The sequence below is a fragment of the Ctenopharyngodon idella genome, chromosome 2 (genome assembly GCF_019924925.1).
Source record: "Ctenopharyngodon idella isolate HZGC_01 chromosome 2, HZGC01, whole genome shotgun sequence".
NCBI lineage: Eukaryota > Metazoa > Chordata > Actinopteri > Cypriniformes > Xenocyprididae > Ctenopharyngodon > Ctenopharyngodon idella.
In genome coordinates this window covers 9,395,742-9,411,469 of record NC_067221.1, presented here as the reverse complement: position 1 = coordinate 9,411,469, position 15,728 = coordinate 9,395,742, and the positions used below count along the sequence as shown (strand labels likewise).

The 15,728-nt window shown below is 40.4% G+C and overlaps 1 protein-coding gene across 9 annotated transcripts in view; it reads left to right on the top strand.

Annotated features, from left to right (window-relative positions):
• Positions 1 to 15,728, top strand: part of rnf220a (ring finger protein 220a) — a 130,612-nt gene that overhangs the window by 98,965 nt on the left and 15,919 nt on the right. For 3 of the 9 annotated variants that reach the window (XM_051861316.1, XM_051861305.1, XM_051861349.1), the window contains exons 4-9: positions 2,369 to 2,417; positions 5,127 to 5,222; positions 8,212 to 8,254; positions 9,872 to 9,976; positions 11,468 to 11,589; positions 12,246 to 12,372. In XM_051861316.1, coding sequence (XP_051717276.1) covers positions 2,369 to 2,417; positions 5,127 to 5,222; positions 8,212 to 8,254; positions 9,872 to 9,976; positions 11,468 to 11,589; positions 12,246 to 12,372 — 542 coding nt within the window. Of the gene's footprint in view, positions 1 to 2,368; positions 2,418 to 5,126; positions 5,223 to 7,832; positions 8,070 to 8,211; positions 8,255 to 9,871; positions 9,977 to 11,467; positions 11,590 to 12,245; positions 12,373 to 15,728 lie in introns of those variants that run through there. The other 6 variants (XM_051861356.1, XM_051861369.1, XM_051861338.1 and 3 more) reach the window with 4 other exon arrangements.

Here is a 15,728-nt window from a genome sequence, read left to right as displayed (position 1 = left end):
TAAATGGCAATGATTTCATTTTCAATACACACTTACACTAATTTTCCTCACACAGTTGGATCCTTGGCATCAAAAAGTTTTAAACCCTCTACTTTATAGAGTAACATCTCAAATTAGCGTGTCTCACCCAGTTTTTGTTTCATTTGAGTGCACAGGATCTTACCTAAAGATCACTTGCACAATGCTTACATGATGGTATTTTCACTGCAAAAAGCCATCATGATTTATGCATTATTGTCTGCACACAAGCTTTAAATTAACTTGTGTGTGCTCCATATACCTACCATTACATAATATCCCTCAGGTCCTATAGTTCAGGTCCTGTGTGGCATCTCTAAAGTAGTAAAGAGTGTTTTTCTGCCATTGGCCTTCACTGCATGTCCCACTACCGGGAAAAGAGATACTACGGCGTACAATGAGTGCAGAGGGGGCATTTAGAGCGCTACAGGGTATGAAGTGTATCTTAGTGTTGTGGGGTTTTTTTGTGTTTTTTTTTTTTACATGAAGAGATGTGTGAGGTCACCGAGATTCACCGTGCCACGCTGGGTGGATTTATGATGCCGAGGAGTCTGTTTATTATCTCGCAAACAGCGCGCTGCCACCGATAGGGCAATTTATCCCCTCTCAAGGCCTGGTTCCTGATTTGTGTTGTCTCTTTCTTCTCCTCTGTCTCATCTTTTCTCTCTGTCCCCTTCTCTTTCTTTCCTCCCCCGGCTGTCAGATCAATCATGTTGACTGCTGAAAAGGCGGGCTTCAGGCTTATTACCTGAGTGGAGGGGCGGGGCAAAGCACCAAACCCCGCCTTCACCTGTCATTCATTACATTTGAGCCTCCTTATCCAGACCACACACTGTACTGTAACTCCATCTGTCATCTTGCAAATCTTTTTCAAATCTAAATGAACACAAACATGGATCCGTGTTCTCTTTTTGCTCTTTGTTTGACAAGTACACCCGCTGGATCAGACTTTCAGATTAGGGTGCAGGCTAATTCAGTTTCAGTGCAACCTTCTCTCTGGGTGTGAATGCATGATTTAAAGCGAACATGAGAAGGGTGACGTCACCCTGTCATTGTTTCTCAGATTGTCATCACGCTGCTTCATAAACAACCAGCAGTGACCAATCTATGGGGCTGTAAACGAGACTCAGCTAGAGTGACAGACAAGGAAACAGTGGGGAAAAAAACAAGACACAAAAAAGAAAGCAGTGGAAAGAGAGATGGCAGGAAAGATATTAATGTTTCTGAGAGGAATCCGATTTGATATGTCTTTCCCTATTGTCGGTGGATGCTTTAGCCGCCCCGTTTAATAATTCCTGCCTACCAATCAGTCATCTTCAATCCACAATGTCCACAAGGCAAAGATTCAATGTACAATCCACCTGCCAGACTCAAGACGGAGTCACCCCCCTCCCTTTTTTCTCTCTCTCTGCCATTCTCCTCCTCTTTAATACAATGTTTACAAGCCAGTGCATTGTCCTCAACATATTTCAAAGTCCTAAGTGCCCAAGGCGTTTCACTGACAAATCAAATAACCGCAAAATCATTTATTTCCTTCTGCCTTAGTCTAACTGCGGGAGGGTTGCGGTGGGGGGGATCAGGTCTGGATGGAAGCATCCATGAGAATGATTACTTCAATAAAAAAATTATAACCCAAATCTGCTTAGCAGTCGTACTTTTGGACAGTAATTGTTTCAAATACAGCATGACCCAGGGCTGCCTGGATTGAGTGGCGTAGAGGATGGGTTTGAAACTGCTCTCGATCCCCCCCCATTTTCCATCTCCAGATGATTAAAAGTGTGATTTGTGTGGCTTTGTTCTCTTTTGTCTCGGCTGTCCTCTCGAAGGCCCATTCGGGTCCTAAGTGAGGCCAACAGGGGAGCGCTCAATGTGAAAGCTAAAGTGAGTGTTGATGGAGGAGACACATGTGGTCCGCTTCCTTAGGGGACAAAAGTTACATCTTTTCGAAATGACAGATTGCAGTTTCTGTTCAGTCAAAAGGTGATGGGTTTATAGCCAGTGCTGTGACACATGATCAAAATAGATCAGCCGTCATTCCAACAAGTTGCTCTCGCACATCACATTCCATTGAAATTAACATCAGAGCACATCAACTGTGAACTTGTCCTGCTCAATGGCCATTTTGAGTCAATTCAAGTCTCATCGATTACACGCAGGGCCGAAAGCATCTAGACATTGAGACATTGGCCTTGATATTCAGAAGAATGGTCAAAAGGTGTGTTTTTTGATGGCTGATTTCAAAAAATTCACATATGGTTTCCTCCATTTTGATTGCACGGTGTTAGTTATGGCCATCTGATGCATTTTATTGGTTTTAGCCATCTCTCACAGTGTCTTTTTCCACCCACAGCAAGAACCCATCACACAAGGACATCAATGCGGCTCCAGGCACACCGAAGGTAAGATGGCCACCATCGTAGAGCCATTTTAAATCATTATGCTCACTGATAGGTTCAGCCACAATTAATGGCAATTAGAGCTCTGTTTCCTAGACAAAGATGTAAAAAGAGTCTTGTGTGACTACTGTATAAAAGAGAGTGGTCGCAAACTTCTGGCTTTATTTCCTGCAGTAATTTACTTAGAGCTTTCAATGTTTCCTGACTGCTTATTCAAAAGACCTGGACATGGAAAATGATACCAATGTTTTTTAGTTTCATTGTCTTAAAAGGAGGAAGAGGCCAAGCGTATTTCCCTAATTAAATTTCCAACCACATCAATTCAATTATGTAGTGCAACCACAAGATTCACTAGAGAGTTTTGATGCGCTATAAACAGTTGTATTTCATTTGCAGCAAGGATGTTAAATGGATAGTTCACCCACAAATGAACATTCTGTCATCATTTACTCACCCCCAGCTTGCCCTCAAAGATATTTTTCAAAGTCCTTTGTTCTTTCGGACAAAAATAATTGAAACATTCTTCAAAATATCCACAAAAGAAAGAAAGTCATACAAGTAAGGGTGAGTAAATGATAAAAGAATTGTCATTTTTGGGTAAACTATCCCTTTAAGCATGATTATGCCATAATTTTGAAGAACAACAAAATAACGATGGTCAATGCAGAGTATTGCGATGCGTCAGGCATTTAACATTCAGTTTACAGAATTTATGATGCCATGAACCTTTGCAAAATACCAACCTCACATTCACTAAAGACATTCTGTAGACTGTTTGAGATATATATTTTTATTAGGTCAAAGAATAAATGCATGTTTCTTGGTGAGGAAATGAACAGTTCAACAAGAATGGTGATAATAAACGTATCATCTTCGTATGAATGTCCCTCGTTCAAGAGGGCAAACCCTTTGGTTCGGACCCACATTTGGAGAGTATGGAAAAAGCATGGGAGCCAGAAGACATGGGAGCAGGTTAGAGAACAGGCCGTGTGAGGCGTGACTGAGCATTCTATAGCACACACTTAGTATTCCGTAGGAGTGTGTGGAAAATGAAGAGGCTAGCTAGGATGGTGGAGGGGGTCCATGCTTTTCCTTTAAAAGACGGTAAGCAGGCAGATCAGGCCCAGCTCGCTAGTTCTAAAGGGGATTAACCCCGGGCCGAGTTGGCCGTCTTCACCCCTCTCTCAAGCCGCCATTGCCATAGCGACTCCATGCCAGTCTGTGCGGCTCGTAATCCAACGGGGCGAAGGCCAACGGTGGTAGGCGGCACAGTTACCATGCTAACATCTGCAGCACTGCTACTGCTTCTGCTTGACTTTCAGGTATTTTAAAGGAATTTGAGCTTTTTGAAAGGAATTTAAACATCATCTAAATGATTAGATGTAATTTTTTAATTTGGTGCCACTAGCATAGTTAGCCAAACATTATAATCAGTCTTTTGTGATATATTTATTAAACGTAAATCTTTTAGCAAAAAATTATGAACGGTACGTGACCGTTCTAAAGTTTGTCTTAAGCTTTTTTCTTTCTTTTTTTTAAGAAGAAATTAATAAAAGTAGCAGTTTACAATACATTTATAATGTTACAAAAGATTCTTTTGAACTTTCGTTTCATCAAATAATCCTGAAAAATATGTTAAAGTTTCCACAAAAAATATTTGTTGTGCACCAAATCAGCATATTAGGAGGAATTATGAAGGATCAAATGACATTTTACTGTATATTTGATCAAATAAATGTAGTCTTTGTGAGAATATGAGATTTTCAAAAACATTTTTTAAAAATCTTACCAAACCCAAACTTTTGAGCAGTAGTGTATAACCTTTATCATTACATTACATAATATTTTAACCATTATTCATTATTCATTCTAACATATTCTTCAAGACAGATTACCTGCACTAAACTAGCCGTTCATGCGTTATCACTTCTCATTGAACAGTGAAATAGTTAAACATCACATACACTAGATACAGTAGACCCATGTAAACACTTAACACACATACTCTCTCTCTCTGGCACACTCCGTATTCCCTGAGCTCCAAAGGTTTTGAGATCACAAATAAATTGTTTCCTGACCTTGTGATTCAAAAGCATAAGGAGCCATGCATAATGTCTAATTTACTGTCCCTGTAGAGAGAGGCTGCCATTTTTCACATATTAATATTAGATTACAGTTGTCAGCCACTAAAGCGGCTACCCCTTCTTTCACTCTGATTAATCAGAGCAGATTGTAAATACAAATATTTTATAGCCGCCTCATAAAAACAGGACGGAGATCAAGACTCCCGGGAAAGTAAGCAGTACTTCCCCTTCCCCCTTTCCTCAGACATTTGAGAAATTAAGTCAATTAGGTTTTCAGAAGGACAGGCCTGTTACATCTCCCAGCACACAGCGGTACGTTTATAGGTGATCAGAGTGTCCTGTCATGCCTTCTGGTGTCCTGCTTTCTCTCTGTTCCTGTTTCGAAGCATCCATTACTCTAAACACTGATGTCCTGTCAACACACATAGTTTGAAGCCAAAATGGCAGTTAATGGTTATCTGTCAACATTTGTTCACATCAGTCACATTGTTTCAACACAACGGTTTTGGAGTTCTCGCATTTTTCTTTACCGAATACAGAACCATCAGTTCTGTGAATGACACGTTTGACTAGCGGATGGCTGCTCACCTCTTTCTCTTGTTTTTTGTGTTTCTCTCTCTCTTGCTAGTCTCTCCTGTTGTCAGTGCACATCAAACGTGAGGGCGAGTCTCCAGTTGTGTCCCCGCTCTCCTCTGATGAAGCTCACCATTCTGACAGATACCAGGTGAGACTGCAAACCTCAGACGGAGAGAGTCTGTCACAGGTGCAGACTGACAGACTGTGCAGTTCTGACACTCCACACACAGACCGCTGAAACCCTAAACTCTCATGCAGCACTTCATTTCACTGGGTTTTAGCTTGTTGCGAGTATCTCGCTGTGTGGGTGTTTTAAATTGAATGAAGTCTAGGCAACATGTCACTAAAAGTTGGTGCTTTACACTGTGAACTTTGATTTTTGTCAACAGGAAGTGAAGACGTTACCATAGGTATTGTTATTACATTAAAATTGTAGTAACTTGCTGTTGGTTAGCACAAAAGTGCAGTTAAAATGGCAAAAATGGTTTTGAAGAACATTTCATTTGGTTTTACAGTTCAGTTTAACAATAACTGTATTAAATATAGTCATTTTGATACAAATGATGGTTACCATAAGGGAAACATCAATTCTCATTTAATGAATTAAAGGCACAATATGTAGTTTTTCGCCTCTAGAGGTTGCTTATTCAAAACAAAGGCGTAGCTTGATGACGCCTTGATTTTGCGAAATCATGGGAGGTGTTGTCTTCACATCTAAAGAATCAGACGAGACTCGGGCAGAAATCATATTCATGGATGAGCTAATGTATTAAAGATTTATTAACATTACTGTAGTATGAAGCAGGGTGTGGCTGCTGGAGCGATTGCTAATTGCGATTGCTTTTATTATGCCGCAGACAACTGCTCCCATTTCTTCCGGTCATGCGTATGTGGGGTAACGCAGCGCTTTTTTATCATATTAGATACATTTGTGTGTTGAAAGTTGTTATAGTGCTACTCTGCATTCGCTCAGCGGCTGCTATGAGACACTTGTTGCACACTGCAGTAAGCTAGATCGATATTAGGCATGGTAAAACATGGTACTCGCTGTAAATCAAGAACAACAAGACAATAAAACGTACTGTGTTGAGCTATATAACAATGATGAGTTTTCTATCGATGAATGTATCCAAACAATTGCTCACCTGTCTAATAAAACATAATATTTTAAAGCATCTTTGGTGTTTCCATGATTTCTACAAAATAAAACCGGAAATCGAGAGTAACGGGGGTATGATGTCACTGATAGGCGACGCACAGTCCGTGTCCTGGTTAAAATTGCTTATTTCTCTGGATTTAAACATTCTTGGAAACAGTCAACAAAATATATAACACTGTTCCAGTGGTTTTTGGATGTTATAATCCAAAAATCTTACATATTGTGCCTTTAAAGTAAATTTCTCTTTGAAAACGAAAAGATGTCAAATAGCAGCAAAAAAACTCCAAATAATAATGTGTATATGTGTATCCAGCTTTTCTCCTCCACAATATCCTCCATCTTATCCTCCATCTTACTGCCGGACGTATTAATACAGGCTGAGATCTGTTCTGCTAATCTCCAGCCTCAGGTTTACTCAGGCTGTAATGTGTGTTCTGCTCTGATATGTAATCATCCATAGTTTAACCCTGGGCTAATCTACGCTGCCCCCGAGCCCCGGATATCATCTCTGTGCTCCAGTGTCCTTGACATGTTTGTTTTCTTCCTGCTTCCCCCCTGGAGCTGTGGCTCTGTGGGACACTTTGCTCTGCGTCTCTATCTGTCCCTCATCCCTAGAAGTGAGAGAAATTCTCAATTAAAACAATATCCGGACAGATCTTTGCACATTAGCTATAAGAAGGCCCTCCTGTGTGGTCCTGATAAGTCTTTCGAATTTGCCTCTAACATTACAAAACTAAAAGTAATTACTGATATGCAATGATGGTCAAGAAGAGGCTTAAAAAACATAAGGAGTTTTGTAGAACTTCTCATTAATGAAGCTGCTCAAATGACCTCATGCTAATGATGCCTTTTTGCTCAAATTCATGATCTTCGTTTGTAACCTAATCTGTCTGGTGTGGACACATTAATGTAGAATATCATCATAAAATAGACTGACTTTCAACAGGAATGGCTCATGATCTTCTGAAGGGCCTTCTGCCTACAGACATTATACATGAGCCGTTTGAACCTGTGCCCAACATATCCACGTCTGGCCTGCTGTGGTCAGCAGTATGCTAATTCTGTAATGGGGCTTACAGATGATGACTAGGTGATGTTAATGAGGTCCTAAATGGACCTGTGCTTATATTAAAGTTATTCTAAAAAATGGAAAATGCATTTTAATATGAAATAATCAATGAGTGCTTTCCGAAAGGTTCAAATGTTAGCACTAATGTAGCCTATAACTTTATGAGAACATTTTAATAAAGAATATTAAAATATTCTCATAACTTTATGAGAATATATATTATACTTGAATTGTTTTGTCAGATGTTTTGTCAGAATTTCTCTTTAAAGTCTTTTTCTAACACAAAATACCATAAGGAATCACAGTTACACACGTTAAATGTAGAAATACAACGCTCAGGTTCATGATATTTCTCAAAAAATACATTTGTTTTTTTATTATAGTGATCGAGGTATAGTTTCCAAGCCAGAAGAGTTAGTTGAGACCTCTTAAACGTCAAATGAACAGAGCACAGATCATATGCGCCATTTAAATACTGCTGCACCCCAGTGGCGAAAGACGGAACTGCATCAGTCGCACTTTTGACTCTGACGTGACGATCACATGACCGGTAGCAGTATGGCGGTGATGGCGCGCTGAAACGAAACTGCTGGTAGTGAACCTAACATTTTCAATCCTTATTCATCCTTCGTAAATTGATTATTGAGTCTCATATCGGCGTTTTGGAGGAGAGTTATTTAGGCTTCATGCTTTAGTAAACCAAATGAGTTTGGGGAGTTGTGGCGTCTGCCATGGAAGAGGAGTTGCAGAGCATTGGCAAGAGAGAAGTAGGTTTTGTTTACATCAGGGATGTGCTGCAGAATCCAGCGCAATCTAGTTACTCGCGCATCATGAAAGTCCTCATAAATAAATGACAAATAAACTTAAATGACTGACAGATTTTTCCTTGTTCTCTTTTTTCACCTGCAGACATTTTTACGAGTGCGAGCTAACAGGCAAACACGATTGAATGGTATGTATATTTTCTCCCTGCAACAAGAGAAGTGTTGTATTATGACTGTTTATCTGTTGATGTATGCTTTTAAAAACAACGTTGTTGTCATCCATTTAATGCGTTAATACGTTATATCAGTACAAATTGCAGTTAATGTATATTGAGAACTTTCCTTTACCCAGCAGCCTCTTCTTTGTTTTTATTATTATTATTAATTATTAACTATTATTGTTGTGTAATAATTCTTATTTTGGCATTAAAAAGTTGCAATATTAAGTCAACAACATTGAACAGTCATATTTAAATTGTATTTATTTAATAGTGCAGCATTAAAGGGATAGTTCACCCAAAAATTAAAATAATGTCATCATTTACTCGGCCTCAAGTTGTTCCAAACCTGTATGAGTTTCTTTCTTCTGTTTAACACAAAAGAAGATATTTTAAATAATGTTGCTAATCAAACAGTTGACAATAGCCATTGATTTCCATAGTAGGAAAAAAAAAATACTATGAAAGTCAGTGGCTACCGTCAAGTGTCTGGTTACTGACGTTCTTCAAAATATCTTCTTTTGTGTTCAACAGAAGAAGAAAAAACAGGTTTGGAACAACTTGAGGGTGAGTAAATGATGACAAAATTTTCATTTTTGGGTGAACTATCCTTTTAACTTATAGGGTCTGATTACTTGCGGGAATATTTAATGAAAATAATGGTCTTATTTGCCTATTTTAATATTTGAAGATCAGTCTTGTCATCATTTAAAACAGGTAGTATAATTAATCTGTGTGTTTACATGTACAACAAAACACTGATAGCTGTCAATCAGCTCATTATAAACACCTGACGACACAAGAAAATGTCAAATAGAACAAAATTGGATTATGCTGATTGGATTTTGGTTAGCCGGTTTACCTGATGAAATGATAGTTTAAGGCATTTACATGACATTCTGCTCGGTGAGCATCACTACATACTCTGAAGACTCATCTTGCTGTTATAAACTGATCACAGTGAGCTAGTCATTTTGTATGGTTATCTGAACCTCAACCCATAGTCATTAGTCGGTGGGTGTGATGGAGCTGCTGCACCCGTGGGGAGTGTTGGTGTGAGCTGGGAGCTCTCTGACCTGAGGCCAGTTGTTATTCTGGGTGTCAGTAACCGTCTGGCACGAATGAGGAGCGCCTCACCTCTCAGGGTACATCAGCCAAATGCTCATCAGCACTGGTGTCTGTCATGTGGCCTTGCCAGAAGCTTGACATCCATGTCAACCTCAGCGTCCATGCCATATAGTGGATGGATTAAGGATGCTAACAATGTTTTGCGAAGTTACAAACCAAAACGTGGCACATCATGTGTGTACTGTGTACATATGCATTGGGTTCTAAGCTTTAAAACGACACCTGTTTTGTTTTGGTTAAGTAAACTAAGTAGCGCTCCCTGCTTCGGTTTTAAGATGTTAACGATTAATTGATCATTAATTTAAACAATGATCGATTATGGGAATTTATGTAAGTTGAGATACCTAGTTAGTATAGTTTGTAGTCAGTTGTGACCACATGTTTTTGCACTTCCCTTGACTGTAGCGCCTGCCCAAGCAGAGAATCTCCTTAACTCTTGGTTTTTTCATGTGTCAACAGTCGATGACCTCTGCTGGTGCAGGCGCTACGCCAAGGAAAGTTTCAAAAGTCCCCCAATCCCAGTGCCCAGAGGAGTGCCCCTAGCCCCTTGCTGCCTGCGGCATGGTAAGACCCCCTCCCCCTTTATCGCAGCCGCAGGCACCATAAGGGTAAATGGGGCTGCCTTTGTTTAAACCCGATCCCGTGTTAATGTATATCACCTCTCATCTGAGACGGTGTGATTTCAGAGTGAGGGGCCGGCTGAAAAAACTCCTGCCGTGCCTAATTAATCTGCCTTTTTCCTTGCTATTTAATGACGCCCGTCTCTCCCACATTACCGTCAACGTGGCCGGTGCTTCTCTCTCTTCTCCCTGTCCTGGAGGTAATGGCAGAAGCTCTCGCCTCTCCGCCTCCAGTCCCCCTCGGCCCCATTCGCAATCACAGCCACCTAAAAATTAATGTCCCCACACGCCATTTGCAGTTAAGAAAAAGCGACAGAGACTTACGGCGCAATAGGCGCTGTTCTGCTGTGTTAAATTTCTAATTATGTGCTCGGGGAGGGGAGGGGGAAGAGCGAGACACCCTGAGAGATCCAAGCCTCATGCTTCGTGCTCATCACCGATGTAACCAGGAGGAATTGGTGTCTGGGTGCAAAGGTCTAATGGACAGAGTTCACCTCTGAGGCCTGTCACGTCACTGTCGTGTTTTGCAACCCATCTTTCTTGCCTCAGTAAAATCCGTGACTAGAGATGCCTACTAGCCTCGAGCTAAATCTGTAAAGGATCCTGATCTGTGTGTGCTTTTTTTATGTGGGCTTAATGCAGCTCGCTCTTTTTGAATGCTCTTTTATTTTTTTTTTCTCCCCATCTTGGCTCTGTGTGCATCTAATGATGTCCTTGGTCAAACACATTTTTTTTGTTGTTGTTGTTCCCAAGTTTTAATGTAAATCTATATATTTGGTCAAATAAAATACAAATATAAAGTAATTTCAATGAAATATATATTAATTTAATATTTATCATTAGAAAACCCAAAAATTTGAATTTAAGAAGAAATTTCTTTTGAATTTTTGGAGTATTCGGGTTTATTTTATCATCACCTATTCCACAGCTCAGTGCTAATTAGTGTTGTCAAAAGCGTCACATTTTTAAAATTTTGAAAATGTGATGCTTTGAGCACTGTTGAGCGGATTCATAAACACCTCTGATTGGCCATTGTGTTATGCGCTCATCAGATATGTCTGTGATTAGCTACAATGATCAACGCTTCAAAAACATGTTGTAAATAGACATAAATGATGCTCTTCACCGAGTGCTTACACGGATACATACGGAAGTGTTTGAAAGCAGGTGTCTATCAGCGGACCAGCCTGCTTTCAAACGCTCCCACTTTCAAAACGCTTTAAAACACTTCCGTGTGCTTTCAAACACTCCTGTGCATTGATCATTGTAGCCAATCACAGACATATCTAAGCATCACATTTTTAAAATTTTGGTACCGAAGTCAGTACTTTTGACAACACTAGTGCCAATATGGATTATGTTTGTGATATTTTATTATGGTCACTTTGCTCCATTGATTTATCTCATGGTGTCTTTCTTTTCTCTTATGCTGCAGCCCGGATTGGGAAGATGAAGCGCCGGAAGCCCGAGGATGGACAGGTATGTCCACTGTGCAGCGCCCCGCTGGCAGGGACAGAGGAGGAAATGAGTAGGCATGTGGAACAATGTCTGTTCAAGGTAGCTTCATAAACCCAGAGATCTGGGTCTCCAACCTCCTCTAGAAGCTTTGGCCTTTCTGCCCTCACCTTTCCCTGGACATCAGCATCTGACAAAACATAGAAATATTATCAATTAATTTTATGCTGACTATCATGTTGTACTACTACATGGGTGTCCAGGGAAGAGTTGAAGGGTTAGCTCTTTCCTGAAGTGTTCCTCCTCCTCTTCCTCCTCCACTTTAGCAGATTTAGCTGGCAGTTTCGGCGTCCTGAACCTACTTTAGAGATATTCTACATTATTGTCATTAGGTGTTGAGTTTGTAAAGAGGCTCAATGGAATCTGTTGTTCACGCAGTCTGACTGGCTTTCCTTTTCAGCCATTTTAGTGGTTCAGGATGCAGCACTTGCCCTTTATATTATATAGCAGGTTCCTCTTAACCCATCTAATCCAGTAGTTCTTATGATACTAATGTACTCCTGGTGGTTGGATTCGGGTGTTCTGTTGCATGTGGTTTGATAGCTCCTAAAATTAGACATCATTAGAAGTTAGTGGATTTGAAAGCGCTGCTTTGATTTCCTCTGATGTAGTCACACTTTGTGGTTTTGTCTTTTTATATTGAATGGACCGATTGAAGTGTGTTGGTACATTTTTGATAAGTGGTTTTGTTCTCTCAGAGGGAAGGTACAACAGAAGAGGATTCCGCGGATGTTGAAGGAGAGAATGGAACACGGTTTGAGGAGTACGAGTGGTGCGGACAGAAAAGGGTCCGAGCTACTACATTACTGGAAGGTGGTTTCAGAGGTAAGTGTTTTTTGGCTTTTTAATATTATTGAAAGAAGCCTCTTAGTCTATTCAAGGCTGTTTATTTGTACAAACTGTAATATGTGAAATATTTTAATTTAAAACAAAAATATTAGAATAAATAATTTTAATTTTCTGATTTAGTGCTCAAGGAACATTTTTTTATTCATTTTAATGTCGAAAACAGCGTAATATTTCAGGGCTGTACATTAACTTTGTTGAACAATCACTGGTGCTACAGATGTCAAAAGTTTGGTAGCACAGGCCACACAATTATAGCACAAGTATAAAACGCCTGTTACAATTTCTGAACACAACCATAAATAGTGCTGTTCATCATGCATTCTATGTATATATGCAATATTTAGAAGTGACTGATGTGAGGAAAAATATTTTTTTCTTAGTGTATTTAGTTCATATATATATATATATATATATATATATATATATATATATATATATATATATATAATTAGTTTTGTCTTATGGCATTGTTTTTAAGTTTATGGACTGAAATAAATATGAATAGAAGTCTCATATAATTATGGTTAGTTGAAACTATGAATCTTTGAAGTTCAAAAGAACTTATTTGAACCTTATTTGAAATAGAGATGTTTTTAACAATGACTTTGATCAGTTTAATGCATCCTTGGTGAATACAAGTATTGATTTCTTTCTTTTAAAGATCATACTGACTGCAAAATTTTGAATGGTAGTGCATATATTTGTATGTTTATATATATATATATATATATATATATACAATGTTGTAAAAATAGCTGTCAAGAATCACTACAACCTGTAAGCTGTTTAATGAGGGTATATTCATTTCATTCTCGATGTACCCCAAGATCAACCTGTTCAAGTGTGTTCATTTATAGGCTAGGCAGCTGTAGTCCAGACAAGGTGAGTTCTGGCAGGCCCTTCTCGGCCTTTAAGGAGTCAAAGGAAAACACATTTAGCTGTGCAAATTGACCCGCCTCACCCAGTACAGAGATGTGTGTGAGAAAAATGGGCCGCTGACCCCTGGGCTTCCCCTGCTGCAGGAATGCAATTATAGCTCCCAACCTAACTCTGCTCACCTGGGACGTTCTCTATCACATACACACACGCTCCCTAAGACCCTTTTTGATGTGCTGCCACACTCATTGAAAGACTTTCCAGGGAATTCTAGTTGGTTCATAAATAATTTACCTCCTCAGATTATTTTTACACTTGGGAGGAAGTGTCAGTCATTCCTCCATACTTCAGATTTTTATCTTAGAACTTTTCTCAATGTTGGATCAGTTATTTTGAAAGGGGTTTATTTTTTCGGTTAAGTTTGTGGAGTTGGTTTTAGAGTAAGTGCTAAGTGAATGACTATCAAAAATGTCTCAGTTTCCCCACTCAGTCTTTTTTTTATATTTAGTAAAGGAGTTGGTTTCCTCCCTCAGTGGTCTTTTGTAAACTTCTGCACTCTTAAATGGAAAGGCTGTTCGATCCCAAGGAGAGAACAGTTTGCAAAGCTGTGTGGATTAAGAAAAGAAACGGAGTTGCTCCTCTAACGCCTGGCTAGACAGACGGTGGCCCAGATCAATTCTGCATGTGAACAGAGCCATGTGTCTGTACAGAAGCTTTCCAGCCCTTTATCTTCAGCACAGGCACCGGTGTAATGGCGATAGAGGGGGGACCTGGTGAGAAGTGACTCGGTGGCCCAGGGGCCACTTGAAAGCTCCCCCCAGGATACTCAGAAGGTGGATTTTGCCTTGAAAGCTCAGCTGAAGTCCTCAAGCGTTCAATCGGCCTGCATTGCAGAATCCCTCCAGCCCAGGGGGAGCTAGACTGGGGGGGGGGGCTTGAAAGGGGTCTTCAATGGGATAAGAGGGCTATCGTCTCTGAAGCACCCCCTCTCTCTCTCTTTGAGGACCCAGGAAAAAAGCAGAGAGGAAACGCTTTAAACCGAACAAAAAGAGCATGATAAGGGAAAAGAGAGACCTAGAGGAAGAGGGAAATCGAAGAGGATCAGTTTGTGGTGGAGGCCCGTAAGGCCTCCTGCGTCCGTAGCTTAGCAGGGCTGTTGTGCTGATGAAGAGATAGCGATGGCAGTCACAGGCAGAGATGGAAGAGATTTGGTGCAGTCAGGAAAGAAGAACAGAGGCCCGTCACTCGTCTTTGTAAAGAACCTTGAGAGATGGCTACTTTGAGCCCCCTCCCCGGCAGGCGTACATGGTAAATGCCATCCTGATTGGATGAACTCTGAACTGCGACACATACTGCGAAAGGCTGATAGATGTCATGGCAACGAGGTGGAGGAGAGGCCATGTTTCATGTCCTGTTTCTCTGGGATCTCCGCGTCCCCTTTCTTAGCTGCGACATGAGACACCTGTCTGGAGTGACATATGTAGATTAGCACTTAACAATCATGGCATATGTAAATCAGCTTGCAAAACGTGACCCAACAAGGAAAAATGTGTTTTATGCATGTGACGATTAACATTTAAAAGGATACACGGGGTCTTCTTTGAATTTGACACATTGCAAATGGAAATTATTGTCATGTAAAGTATTGCAGAGCAATACAGGTAGATACAGGCAACATTGTGTGGGAGACAGTGGAGTTTTCTTATTCATCCAGTGTATGCTGGGAAGAAGAGGAGTAAGCTTATGTCCTAGGCGCTGCTGGGCAAAGAGGCGGTGCGATGGTGTGCATAATTTGACTGAGAGGCAGTTAGAGTGGCACTGACCTTTTCGGCACAGATTAGATTGCCTGCCAAGACCGCTTAACTGTAGCCCCAGCTTTCACAGTCAGACACTCTAACAACACTGCTCAGGTAGTTATACACCATTCAGGTGGCTGTTTTAAAGTTGTATTTGCCATAGTAGGTGTGCCCTGAAAGTCCGCACTAAAGTGGACATTCTTCCTGTCTGTGCTGAATCAATGCTACATGACATCCTTCCTGCCCGGGTTCTAGCAAAGCATTAGCCAGGATCCTTAGCCTGATCAATTGATTGAGTTAACAGTGATTTTTTTTTTTTTTTTTTTTTCTCCCTTCTTCTTCTTTTTGACTGCTTATGGCCTGCCACATCTTCCTCTGGCCTGCCTACCATTAGTGGTCACAACAATGTTTATTGGGGTTTTTTTTTCTCCCCCGTTTGGCTTTCTTTGCAGCTTGTCGACAGTGCATTAATGAAATGTTCACCATCATTTACAGATTATGGTCTTTTATTTTTGGCTGACTGTGCACTTTACCCAGGTCAGAGCGGTGGGAGGGTTATCTACAGACCCCTGGAAGTATTTCCAGGATAGAATAAGGTGATCGGTTACAGGATCACAGGATACACAGTTTATTTTTTTAATGCGGTCGCACACTTTTCTT